Source organism: Sinohyriopsis cumingii, chromosome 16, assembly GCF_028554795.1.
Source record: "Sinohyriopsis cumingii isolate HCF-2022 chromosome 16, ASM2855479v2, whole genome shotgun sequence".
Lineage (NCBI taxonomy): Eukaryota > Metazoa > Mollusca > Bivalvia > Unionida > Unionidae > Sinohyriopsis > Sinohyriopsis cumingii.
The window spans coordinates 93470496-93483480 of record NC_142976.1 but is presented as its reverse complement, the minus strand read 5'-3'; the positions used below and the strand labels follow the sequence as shown (position 1 = coordinate 93483480).

The following is a 12985-nucleotide window of genomic DNA, read 5'->3' as shown; positions in this document are numbered from 1 at the left end:
TCTTGAGCCCTAGCTTGGGTGAACATTAAAAATTGGCTGGGAATATACTTTGTGTTGGATGTTATTGTTTGCAACTTTTGTACCCCGTAACAATTTTGATGGCAGCGGCGGGATAGCAAAGTTGTTGGAAATTTGACAGTAACATTGAAACAGCACAAGTACCAAAGTTTTGTCTGAGTAGTGTAGCTGTAAATTGCTATTGGATATACTCTGTAACTTTGTGTGGGTGAGATTCCTGTTAAGCCAAGGATAAACAAAATAAGGATTGAAATGACGACCCAAGGTAGCGTTATAGATGAGGAAGTAGGAACGATTGTTGAAGAACACAGCATTGCACGGGATAGAACCAGACGGAAACAGCAAACAAATTTGATGCAATTCACAGATATTGAGGGAGATTTCAGTGGTGAAGAACCATATGACATGGAAATAGAGGAAGAGCAGCCTGTAAGAAAACTAAAGAAAACACAGAGCAAACTAAAAACATCCAAGGACACCAACAAGCAAACTGAACGTGACCGGTTACAGTTAGAGAGGGAATGTGCAATTGAGAGACAAAAATTAGACTTTGAAAGGGAGAAGTTGCGAATGGAGCACAGTCTTAAACTTAAAGAGCTGGAGTTAGAGATAGAAAGGGTGAAACATCAGAAAGACATAGATAAAAAGAATGACAGCCTCCCATTCAAAGTCAAGCTTCAAACTTACAATCATCAAGCGAATGAAGACATTCTTACATTTCTCTCAGAATTTGATGCCGTGGCTGATCACGCCAAATGGGGCGAAGAAATGAAAACCCTGCAACTGAGAACGCTGCTAACAGGGGAGGCAAGAGAGGTAGCACAACAAACAAGTAAAAGCTATGTTGAGCTAAGAAAGGCCCTGATAAATAGGTTTGGGAAAAGACCTCATGAATATTTTAGCCAGTTAGTTAGCATAAGAAGAGATGCTAATGAAACATACAGAGGTCTGATGGCACGTATAGAGCAGTATTTAACACGGTTCATTGATAGTCGTGATCCACATAGATGTTTAGCAGATGAATACTTCTTGAAGGCTCTCCCACCAGTGCAGGCCCAGTGGATAAGGCGCAATAAAGGCAATGGCTCTGTTGTCGATGCTGCTGAGGATTATGTTTTGCCCATCAGTGACAGCAAGTTCGACCATAAGCACAGCCGACAACAAGCAAATAACCAAGCATCAAGTTCACCTCAGTCCAAGAAAACTGGTTTGATAGAAAAATCCTATGGAGACAAAAAGTGCTATAAATGTCACCAGAAGGGTCATATTTTGCGTGACTGTCCCAGCAGAAAACAAAATCAAGCAACCTACTTTGTCCAGAATACCATTGGTGAACGGTTAATAAATGTACCGGGAACAGTGAACAACAAGGAAGTATTATTTGTTAAAGATACAGGCGCAGAAATGACCTTGATACGTGACGACCTTGTCGATAAGTCATGTATCCTTGAAGGACAGAACCTGACACTCTACACTGCCATTGGACAGCCTTTTGAGGCGAAATTAGCCATAGTAGAATTAGACACGCCATACTACAAGGGTCATGTCCAGGTTGGACTGGTATCTGACTTGGCAGCACAAGCGCTGCTGGGTATGGACATTCTACGTAGGAAAAAAAGGACTATGGTAGTAACGAGGAACCAGGCAAGAGCACAGAAAGAGGACGCTGAAGAAAGTGAAAGGAAAATAAAAGAATGTGGGGTCCGATCCCATGAATTGGATGATGTGCATCTAGATAGGCTATTTTCGGACGAAAATAGTGATCATGGTCTTGATGAGGATGAGGATGACATCCATTGTGAAGATGAGGCTGATGACAAGAACTTGTCACTTGATCAGCTGCACAATGTTAATGTGGAATTAATTTCTCAGTATCAAAAGAATGACAGCTCGTTGGCTGGAGTAAGAGAAAAGGCCCTGTCATCCGCAAGTGAAGTAGAAGGCATGGACAATGCATTTTTCTGGGAGCATGGAATTTTAAAACGGAAGTGGAAGTCGTCGGATGGAGAAAAATATGGAATCCAATTAGTTTTGCCAAAGCAGTTACGTCAAGCAGTGATAGAGTTGGCACATGATAGACCGCTTACTGGTCATCTAGGAAGGGAGAAAACGAAAGCAAGAATAACAACCGCATTTTATTGGCCAGGAATGTTTGGGGATATTCAGAGGCACTGTCAGGCCTGTGACATCTGTCAAAAGACAGCAAGGAGAACAGGGAAGGAGAAAGCTCCAATGGTGTGTCCAACAATTGTGTCTGACCCTTTTGTCAAGATTGCGATGGATATCGTTGGCCCACTACAGCGCACAAAGGCGGGGAACAAATATATACTAACCATAGTAGATGAAGCTACCAGGTATCCGGAAGCATTTCCTTTGAAGGACATTGATGCCAAAACAGTGGCCAACACCTTAATTGGCCTATTTAGTCGGGTTGGTATACCTAGGATTATCCTTACAGACCAAGGTACCAACTTCACAAGCACACTTCTGAAAGAACTCTACAACATGTTGAACATCAAGGGGATCACAACTTCTCCTTACAGGCCACAATCCAATGGAAAGGTCGAAAGATTGAATGGCATACTCAAAGCTGTCTTGAAGAAACTGTGTTCCACGAACGGTGAAGACTGGGATGTGATGCTGCCTTATGCACTGTTTTGCTATAGGGAGGTACCACATGAAGCAACTGGGTTTTCGCCATTTGAGCTGCTGTATGGTTGGCCAGTAAGAGGGCCGATGGAGATTCTTAAGGATCTATTCACTGGTGAGGGTGAGACAAATAAGTCAGTTGTAGAACATGTGCTTTTGATTCGCCAGAGATTGGTTGATGTGAGTGAGTTAGTGAAAGAAAATCTGACAGAGTGTCACAAGAAAGTTAAATCATGGTACGACAAAAATGCTACCAAACGGGAATTTAGGCCGGGAGATGAGGTCCTAGTTTTGTTGCCATCTGATGCATCGAAGATGAAAGCTCACTGGAAGGGACCTTATCGGGTCATTTGTAAGGTCAATGATGTTAATTACAAGATTAACATTGGTGGTAGGCGAGGACAAGTAACCTACCATAGTAACCTATTACGTCAGTACAAAAGAGCTGTACTGTTATCAGCAACTGTGTGTGATGAATTTGATGGAGGAGGACAGGTTGACTTCCCACTCCCGACAACAAAGAAAGAGGTTCGATCCTTTCTAGGAATGGTGGGCTATTATAGAAAATTCATCAGGAATTTCGCTGAGCTCTCGGCTCCGCTTTGTATTTTGACAAGGAAGGGACAGCCAAATCGTGTTACATGGGATGAGACAGCTGGTAAGTCATTCAGTGACTTGAAGAGTGCATTTGTAAAGGCACCTATCTTGATCAATCCTGTTTTTGAACGCCCATTTGTACTGCAAACGGATGCAAGTGATGTGAACATTGGAGTTGTTTTGAGTCAGTACAATGACAATAAGGACGAACATCCGATAGCGTATCTCAGCCGCAAACTATTGCCCAGGGAGCAGAATTACTCTACAATTGAGAAGGAATGCCTTGCGATAGTATGGGCGATAGAATCTCTTCACTACTACTTGTGTGGTGCTCCATTCAGTGGTGAAACTGACCATAACCCACTAACTTGGCTAAGCCAAAACAAAGGAAAAAACCAACGGCTTCTGAGATGGTCCCTTTGTCTGCAACCATACGAGTTCACGATCAAACACCGTCGGGGAGCAGAGAATGCAAATGCTGATGGATTGTCACGTGCTGGAGTCTAAGACCATGTGTTTTAGTGTTCATTCTTGTTGGACTTATCTGAATTAAGACCCATATGATGATGTGCATTATAGCTTGTGTACTAATGAAGTACTTTCGTAATACAGATCAGTTTGATTTTAAGTGAATCCAAAATGTTTGTTTTAGATGTTATGCTAAATGTTGTATTCGGAATATGGAAATATTTAGCGAGTCATTGAATGCTTGTACTATATACTTTTGATAGAACTCTAATTGCCAGGGAGATGCTAGAACTTTTAAATTTCTTGAAGTAAGGTAATTGCACAGAACTGTATACAGCCAAATATTAACCCTTTGATCTTGCTTGTCCATCCTTTATAATTTTGTTCGAAAACTGGTTTTCTCTTAAGGGGGAAGGTGTTGCCGTCATATTAATGCTTAACATTTCCCTCCAATTTATTGTATAAATATTGATTATTATTAAGACAAGAGACAGTAGTGTACATGATAGTTTTAGTTTAATGGATTTTAAGCGGTCAGATATGGTAATGTTAGAAACAAATTCTACCTAGTTCACATCTGATACTGATAAAGATTCTGACCCATTGGAGTTGGAGTCTGCAGTTGTCATCACTGTTGTTTTGATAAACTATTGCCCTGGTGTAAAACTAAAGAATTGTTCTCTGTAAGGAGCAGTCGTCTTGAGCCCTAGCTTGGGTGAACATTAAAAATTGGCTGGGAATATACTTTGTGTTGGATGTTATTGTTTGCAACTTTTGTACCCCGTAACAATTTTGATGGCAGCGGCGGGATAGCAAAGTTGTTGGAAATTTGACAGTAACATTGAAACAGCACAAGTACCAAAGTTTTGTCTGAGTAGTGTAGCTGTAAATTGCTATTGGATATACTCTGTAACTTTGTGTGGGTGAGATTCCTGTTAAGCCAAGGATAAACAAAATAAGGATTGAAATGACGACCCAAGGTAGCGTTATAGATGAGGAAGTAGGAACGATTGTTGAAGAACACAGCATTGCACGGGATAGAACCAGACGGAAACAGCAAACAAATTTGATGCAATTCACAGATATTGAGGGAGATTTCAGTGGTGAAGAACCATATGACATGGAAATAGAGGAAGAGCAGCCTGTAAGAAAACTAAAGAAAACACAGAGCAAACTAAAAACATCCAAGGACACCAACAAGCAAACTGAACGTGACCGGTTACAGTTAGAGAGGGAATGTGCAATTGAGAGACAAAAATTAGACTTTGAAAGGGAGAAGTTGCGAATGGAGCACAGTCTTAAACTTAAAGAGCTGGAGTTAGAGATAGAAAGGGTGAAACATCAGAAAGACATAGATAAAAAGAATGACAGCCTCCCATTCAAAGTCAAGCTTCAAACTTACAATCATCAAGCGAATGAAGACATTCTTACATTTCTCTCAGAATTTGATGCCGTGGCTGATCACGCCAAATGGGGCGAAGAAATGAAAACCCTGCAACTGAGAACGCTGCTAACAGGGGAGGCAAGAGAGGTAGCACAACAAACAAGTAAAAGCTATGTTGAGCTAAGAAAGGCCCTGATAAATAGGTTTGGGAAAAGACCTCATGAATATTTTAGCCAGTTAGTTAGCATAAGAAGAGATGCTAATGAAACATACAGAGGTCTGATGGCACGTATAGAGCAGTATTTAACACGGTTCATTGATAGTCGTGATCCACATAGATGTTTAGCAGATGAATACTTCTTGAAGGCTCTCCCACCAGTGCAGGCCCAGTGGATAAGGCGCAATAAAGGCAATGGCTCTGTTGTCGATGCTGCTGAGGATTATGTTTTGCCCATCAGTGACAGCAAGTTCGACCATAAGCACAGCCGACAACAAGCAAATAACCAAGCATCAAGTTCACCTCAGTCCAAGAAAACTGGTTTGATAGAAAAATCCTATGGAGACAAAAAGTGCTATAAATGTCACCAGAAGGGTCATATTTTGCGTGACTGTCCCAGCAGAAAACAAAATCAAGCAACCTACTTTGTCCAGAATACCATTGGTGAACGGTTAATAAATGTACCGGGAACAGTGAACAACAAGGAAGTATTATTTGTTAAAGATACAGGCGCAGAAATGACCTTGATACGTGACGACCTTGTCGATAAGTCATGTATCCTTGAAGGACAGAACCTGACACTCTACACTGCCATTGGACAGCCTTTTGAGGCGAAATTAGCCATAGTAGAATTAGACACGCCATACTACAAGGGTCATGTCCAGGTTGGACTGGTATCTGACTTGGCAGCACAAGCGCTGCTGGGTATGGACATTCTACGTAGGAAAAAAAGGACTATGGTAGTAACGAGGAATCAGGCAAGAGCACAGAAAGAGGACGCTGAAGAAAGTGAAAGGAAAATAAAAGAATGTGGGGTCCGATCCCATGAATTGGATGATGTGCATCTAGATAGGCTATTTTCGGACGAAAATAGTGATCATGGTCTTGATGAGGATGAGGATGACATCCATTGTGAAGATGAGGCTGATGACAAGAACTTGTCACTTGATCAGCTGCACAATGTTAATGTGGAATTAATTTCTCAGTATCAAAAGAATGACAGCTCGTTGGCTGGAGTAAGAGAAAAGGCCCTGTCATCCGCAAGTGAAGTAGAAGGCATGGACAATGCATTTTTCTGGGAGCATGGAATTTTAAAACGGAAGTGGAAGTCGTCGGATGGAGAAAAATATGGAATCCAATTAGTTTTGCCAAAGCAGTTACGTCAAGCAGTGATAGAGTTGGCACATGATAGACCGCTTACTGGTCATCTAGGAAGGGAGAAAACGAAAGCAAGAATAACAACCGCATTTTATTGGCCAGGAATGTTTGGGGATATTCAGAGGCACTGTCAGGCCTGTGACATCTGTCAAAAGACAGCAAGGAGAACAGGGAAGGAGAAAGCTCCAATGGTGTGTCCAACAATTGTGTCTGACCCTTTTGTCAAGATTGCGATGGATATCGTTGGCCCACTACAGCGCACAAAGGCGGGGAACAAATATATACTAACCATAGTAGATGAAGCTACCAGGTATCCGGAAGCATTTCCTTTGAAGGACATTGATGCCAAAACAGTGGCCAACACCTTAATTGGCCTATTTAGTCGGGTTGGTATACCTAGGATTATCCTTACAGACCAAGGTACCAACTTCACAAGCACACTTCTGAAAGAACTCTACAACATGTTGAACATCAAGGGGATCACAACTTCTCCTTACAGGCCACAATCCAATGGAAAGGTCGAAAGATTGAATGGCATACTCAAAGCTGTCTTGAAGAAACTGTGTTCCACGAACGGTGAAGACTGGGATGTGATGCTGCCTTATGCACTGTTTTGCTATAGGGAGGTACCACATGAAGCAACTGGGTTTTCGCCATTTGAGCTGCTGTATGGTTGGCCAGTAAGAGGGCCGATGGAGATTCTTAAGGATCTATTCACTGGTGAGGGTGAGACAAATAAGTCAGTTGTAGAACATGTGCTTTTGATTCGCCAGAGATTGGTTGATGTGAGTGAGTTAGTGAAAGAAAATCTGACAGAGTGTCACAAGAAAGTTAAATCATGGTACGACAAAAATGCTACCAAACGGGAATTTAGGCCGGGAGATGAGGTCCTAGTTTTGTTGCCATCTGATGCATCGAAGATGAAAGCTCACTGGAAGGGACCTTATCGGGTCATTTGTAAGGTCAATGATGTTAATTACAAGATTAACATTGGTGGTAGGCGAGGACAAGTAACCTACCATAGTAACCTATTACGTCAGTACAAAAGAGCTGTACTGTTATCAGCAACTGTGTGTGATGAATTTGATGGAGGAGGACAGGTTGACTTCCCACTCCCGACAACAAAGAAAGAGGTTCGATCCTTTCTAGGAATGGTGGGCTATTATAGAAAATTCATCAGGAATTTCGCTGAGCTCTCGGCTCCGCTTTGTATTTTGACAAGGAAGGGACAGCCAAATCGTGTTACATGGGATGAGACAGCTGGTAAGTCATTCAGTGACTTGAAGAGTGCATTTGTAAAGGCACCTATCTTGATCAATCCTGTTTTTGAACGCCCATTTGTACTGCAAACGGATGCAAGTGATGTGAACATTGGAGTTGTTTTGAGTCAGTACAATGACAATAAGGACGAACATCCGATAGCGTATCTCAGCCGCAAACTATTGCCCAGGGAGCAGAATTACTCTACAATTGAGAAGGAATGCCTTGCGATAGTATGGGCGATAGAATCTCTTCACTACTACTTGTGTGGTGCTCCATTCAGTGGTGAAACTGACCATAACCCACTAACTTGGCTAAGCCAAAACAAAGGAAAAAACCAACGGCTTCTGAGATGGTCCCTTTGTCTGCAACCATACGAGTTCACGATCAAACACCGTCGGGGAGCAGAGAATGCAAATGCTGATGGATTGTCACGTGCTGAAGTCTAAGACCATGTGTTTTAGTGTTCATTCTTGTTGGACTTATCTGAATTAAGACCCATATGATGATGTGCATTATAGCTTGTGTACTAATGAAGTACTTTCGTAATACAGATCAGTTTGATTTTAAGTGAATCCAAAATGTTTGTTTTAGATGTTATGCTAAATGTTGTATTCGGAATATGGAAATATTTAGCGAGTCATTGAATGCTTGTACTATATACTTTTGATAGAACTCTAATTGCCAGGGAGATGCTAGAACTTTTAAATTTCTTGAAGTAAGGTAATTGCACAGAACTGTATACAGCCAAATATTAACCCTTTGATCTTGCTTGTCCATCCTTTATAATTTTGTTCGAAAACTGGTTTTCTCTTAAGGGGGAAGGTGTTGCCGTCATATTAATGCTTAACATTTCCCTCCAATTTATTGTATAAATATTGATTATTATTAAGACAAGAGACAGTAGTGTACATGATAGTTTTAGTTTAATGGATTTTAAGCGGTCAGATATGGTAATGTTAGAAACAAATTCTACCTAGTTCACATCTGATACTGATAAAGATTCTGACCCATTGGAGTTGGAGTCTGCAGTTGTCATCACTGTTGTTTTGATAAACTATTGCCCTGGTGTAAAACTAAAGAATTGTTCTCTGTAAGGAGCAGTCGTCTTGAGCCCTAGCTTGGGTGAACATTAAAAATTGGCTGGGAATATACTTTGTGTTGGATGTTATTGTTTGCAACTTTTGTACCCCGTAACAATTTTGATGGCAGCGGCGGGATAGCAAAGTTGTTGGAAATTTGACAGTAACATTGAAACAGCACAAGTACCAAAGTTTTGTCTGAGTAGTGTAGCTGTAAATTGCTATTGGATATACTCTGTAACTTTGTGTGGGTGAGATTCCTGTTAAGCCAAGGATAAACAAAATAAGGATTGAAATGACGACCCAAGGTAGCGTTATAGATGAGGAAGTAGGAACGATTGTTGAAGAACACAGCATTGCACGGGATAGAACCAGACGGAAACAGCAAACAAATTTGATGCAATTCACAGATATTGAGGGAGATTTCAGTGGTGAAGAACCATATGACATGGAAATAGAGGAAGAGCAGCCTGTAAGAAAACTAAAGAAAACACAGAGCAAACTAAAAACATCCAAGGACACCAACAAGCAAACTGAACGTGACCGGTTACAGTTAGAGAGGGAATGTGCAATTGAGAGACAAAAATTAGACTTTGAAAGGGAGAAGTTGCGAATGGAGCACAGTCTTAAACTTAAAGAGCTGGAGTTAGAGATAGAAAGGGTGAAACATCAGAAAGACATAGATAAAAAGAATGACAGCCTCCCATTCAAAGTCAAGCTTCAAACTTACAATCATCAAGCGAATGAAGACATTCTTACATTTCTCTCAGAATTTGATGCCGTGGCTGATCACGCCAAATGGGGCGAAGAAATGAAAACCCTGCAACTGAGAACGCTGCTAACAGGGGAGGCAAGAGAGGTAGCACAACAAACAAGTAAAAGCTATGTTGAGCTAAGAAAGGCCCTGATAAATAGGTTTGGGAAAAGACCTCATGAATATTTTAGCCAGTTAGTTAGCATAAGAAGAGATGCTAATGAAACATACAGAGGTCTGATGGCACGTATAGAGCAGTATTTAACACGGTTCATTGATAGTCGTGATCCACATAGATGTTTAGCAGATGAATACTTCTTGAAGGCTCTCCCACCAGTGCAGGCCCAGTGGATAAGGCGCAATAAAGGCAATGGCTCTGTTGTCGATGCTGCTGAGGATTATGTTTTGCCCATCAGTGACAGCAAGTTCGACCATAAGCACAGCCGACAACAAGCAAATAACCAAGCATCAAGTTCACCTCAGTCCAAGAAAACTGGTTTGATAGAAAAATCCTATGGAGACAAAAAGTGCTATAAATGTCACCAGAAGGGTCATATTTTGCGTGACTGTCCCAGCAGAAAACAAAATCAAGCAACCTACTTTGTCCAGAATACCATTGGTGAACGGTTAATACATGTACCGGGAACAGTGAACAACAAGGAAGTATTATTTGTTAAAGATACAGGCGCAGAAATGACCTTGATACGTGACGACCTTGTCGATAAGTCATGTATCCTTGAAGGACAGAACCTGACACTCTACACTGCCATTGGACAGCCTTTTGAGGCGAAATTAGCCATAGTAGAATTAGACACGCCATACTACAAGGGTCATGTCCAGGTTGGACTGGTATCTGACTTGGCAGCACAAGCGCTGCTGGGTATGGACATTCTACGTAGGAAAAAAAGGACTATGGTAGTAACGAGGAACCAGGCAAGAGCACAGAAAGAGGACGCTGAAGAAAGTGAAAGGAAAATAAAAGAATGTGGGGTCCGATCCCATGAATTGGATGATGTGCATCTAGATAGGCTATTTTCGGACGAAAATAGTGATCATGGTCTTGATGAGGATGAGGATGACATCCATTGTGAAGATGAGGCTGATGACAAGAACTTGTCACTTGATCAGCTGCACAATGTTAATGTGGAATTAATTTCTCAGTATCAAAAGAATGACAGCTCGTTGGCTGGAGTAAGAGAAAAGGCCCTGTCATCCGCAAGTGAAGTAGAAGGCATGGACAATGCATTTTTCTGGGAGCATGGAATTTTAAAACGGAAGTGGAAGTCGTCGGATGGAGAAAAATATGGAATCCAATTAGTTTTGCCAAAGCAGTTACGTCAAGCAGTGATAGAGTTGGCACATGATAGACCGCTTACTGGTCATCTAGGAAGGGAGAAAACGAAAGCAAGAATAACAACCGCATTTTATTGGCCAGGAATGTTTGGGGATATTCAGAGGCACTGTCAGGCCTGTGACATCTGTCAAAAGACAGCAAGGAGAACAGGGAAGGAGAAAGCTCCAATGGTGTGTCCAACAATTGTGTCTGACCCTTTTGTCAAGATTGCGATGGATATCGTTGGCCCACTACAGCGCACAAAGGCGGGGAACAAATATATACTAACCATAGTAGATGAAGCTACCAGGTATCCGGAAGCATTTCCTTTGAAGGACATTGATGCCAAAACAGTGGCCAACACCTTAATTGGCCTATTTAGTCGGGTTGGTATACCTAGGATTATCCTTACAGACCAAGGTACCAACTTCACAAGCACACTTCTGAAAGAACTCTACAACATGTTGAACATCAAGGGGATCACAACTTCTCCTTACAGGCCACAATCCAATGGAAAGGTCGAAAGATTGAATGGCATACTCAAAGCTGTCTTGAAGAAACTGTGTTCCACGAACGGTGAAGACTGGGATGTGATGCTGCCTTATGCACTGTTTTGCTATAGGGAGGTACCACATGAAGCAACTGGGTTTTCGCCATTTGAGCTGCTGTATGGTTGGCCAGTAAGAGGGCCGATGGAGATTCTTAAGGATCTATTCACTGGTGAGGGTGAGACAAATAAGTCAGTTGTAGAACATGTGCTTTTGATTCGCCAGAGATTGGTTGATGTGAGTGAGTTAGTGAAAGAAAATCTGACAGAGTGTCACAAGAAAGTTAAATCATGGTACGACAAAAATGCTACCAAACGGGAATTTAGGCCGGGAGATGAGGTCCTAGTTTTGTTGCCATCTGATGCATCGAAGATGAAAGCTCACTGGAAGGGACCTTATCGGGTCATTTGTAAGGTCAATGATGTTAATTACAAGATTAACATTGGTGGTAGGCGAGGACAAGTAACCTACCATAGTAACCTATTACGTCAGTACAAAAGAGCTGTACTGTTATCAGCAACTGTGTGTGATGAATTTGATGGAGGAGGACAGGTTGACTTCCCACTCCCGACAACAAAGAAAGAGGTTCGATCCTTTCTAGGAATGGTGGGCTATTATAGAAAATTCATCAGGAATTTCGCTGAGCTCTCGGCTCCGCTTTGTATTTTGACAAGGAAGGGACAGCCAAATCGTGTTACATGGGATGAGACAGCTGGTAAGTCATTCAGTGACTTGAAGAGTGCATTTGTAAAGGCACCTATCTTGATCAATCCTGTTTTTGAACGCCCATTTGTACTGCAAACGGATGCAAGTGATGTGAACATTGGAGTTGTTTTGAGTCAGTACAATGACAATAAGGACGAACATCCGATAGCGTATCTCAGCCGCAAACTATTGCCCAGGGAGCAGAATTACTCTACAATTGAGAAGGAATGCCTTGCGATAGTATGGGCGATAGAATCTCTTCACTACTACTTGTGTGGTGCTCCATTCAGTGGTGAAACTGACCATAACCCACTAACTTGGCTAAGCCAAAACAAAGGAAAAAACCAACGGCTTCTGAGATGGTCCCTTTGTCTGCAACCATACGAGTTCACGATCAAACACCGTCGGGGAGCAGAGAATGCAAATGCTGATGGATTGTCACGTGCTGGAGTCTAAGACCATGTGTTTTAGTGTTCATTCTTGTTGGACTTATCTGAATTAAGACCCATATGATGATGTGCATTATAGCTTGTGTACTAATGAAGTACTTTCGTAATACAGATCAGTTTGATTTTAAGTGAATCCAAAATGTTTGTTTTAGATGTTATGCTAAATGTTGTATTCGGAATATGGAAATATTTAGCGAGTCATTGAATGCTTGTACTATATACTTTTGATAGAACTCTAATTGCCAGGGAGATGCTAGAACTTTTAAATTTCTTGAAGTAAGGTAATTGCACAGAACTGTATACAGCCAAATATTAACCCTTTGATCTTGCTTGTCCATCCTTTATAATTTTGTTCGAAAACTG

At 41.6% G+C, this 12985-nt stretch overlaps 3 protein-coding genes across 3 annotated transcripts; all 3 read left to right on the top strand.

Moving 5' to 3' along the window:
• The first annotated feature begins 270 nt into the window (after nucleotides 1-270).
• LOC149781007 (uncharacterized) lies at nucleotides 271-3771 on the top strand. The gene has a single exon (XM_089936264.1). The coding sequence runs from the start codon at nucleotides 271-273 to the stop codon at nucleotides 3769-3771; it is 3501 nt and encodes a 1166-aa protein (XP_089792390.1).
• A 928-nt stretch (nucleotides 3772-4699) lies between these two features.
• On the top strand, nucleotides 4700-8200 carry LOC149781006 (uncharacterized). Its single transcript, XM_089936263.1, has one exon. The coding sequence runs from the start codon at nucleotides 4700-4702 to the stop codon at nucleotides 8198-8200; it is 3501 nt and encodes a 1166-aa protein (XP_089792389.1).
• A 928-nt stretch (nucleotides 8201-9128) lies between these two features.
• Nucleotides 9129-12629, top strand: LOC149781005 (uncharacterized). The gene has a single exon (XM_089936262.1). The coding sequence runs from the start codon at nucleotides 9129-9131 to the stop codon at nucleotides 12627-12629; it is 3501 nt and encodes a 1166-aa protein (XP_089792388.1).
• The last annotated feature ends 356 nt before the right edge of the window (nucleotides 12630-12985 follow it).

Bases quoted from the DNA above. Each gene is read 5' to 3' on its own strand.
- LOC149781007 (XM_089936264.1), top strand. From the start codon at position 271: ATGACGACCCAAGGTAGCGTTATAGATGAGGAAGTAGGAACGATTGTT.
- LOC149781006 (XM_089936263.1), top strand. From the start codon at position 4,700: ATGACGACCCAAGGTAGCGTTATAGATGAGGAAGTAGGAACGATTGTT.
- LOC149781005 (XM_089936262.1), top strand. From the start codon at position 9,129: ATGACGACCCAAGGTAGCGTTATAGATGAGGAAGTAGGAACGATTGTT.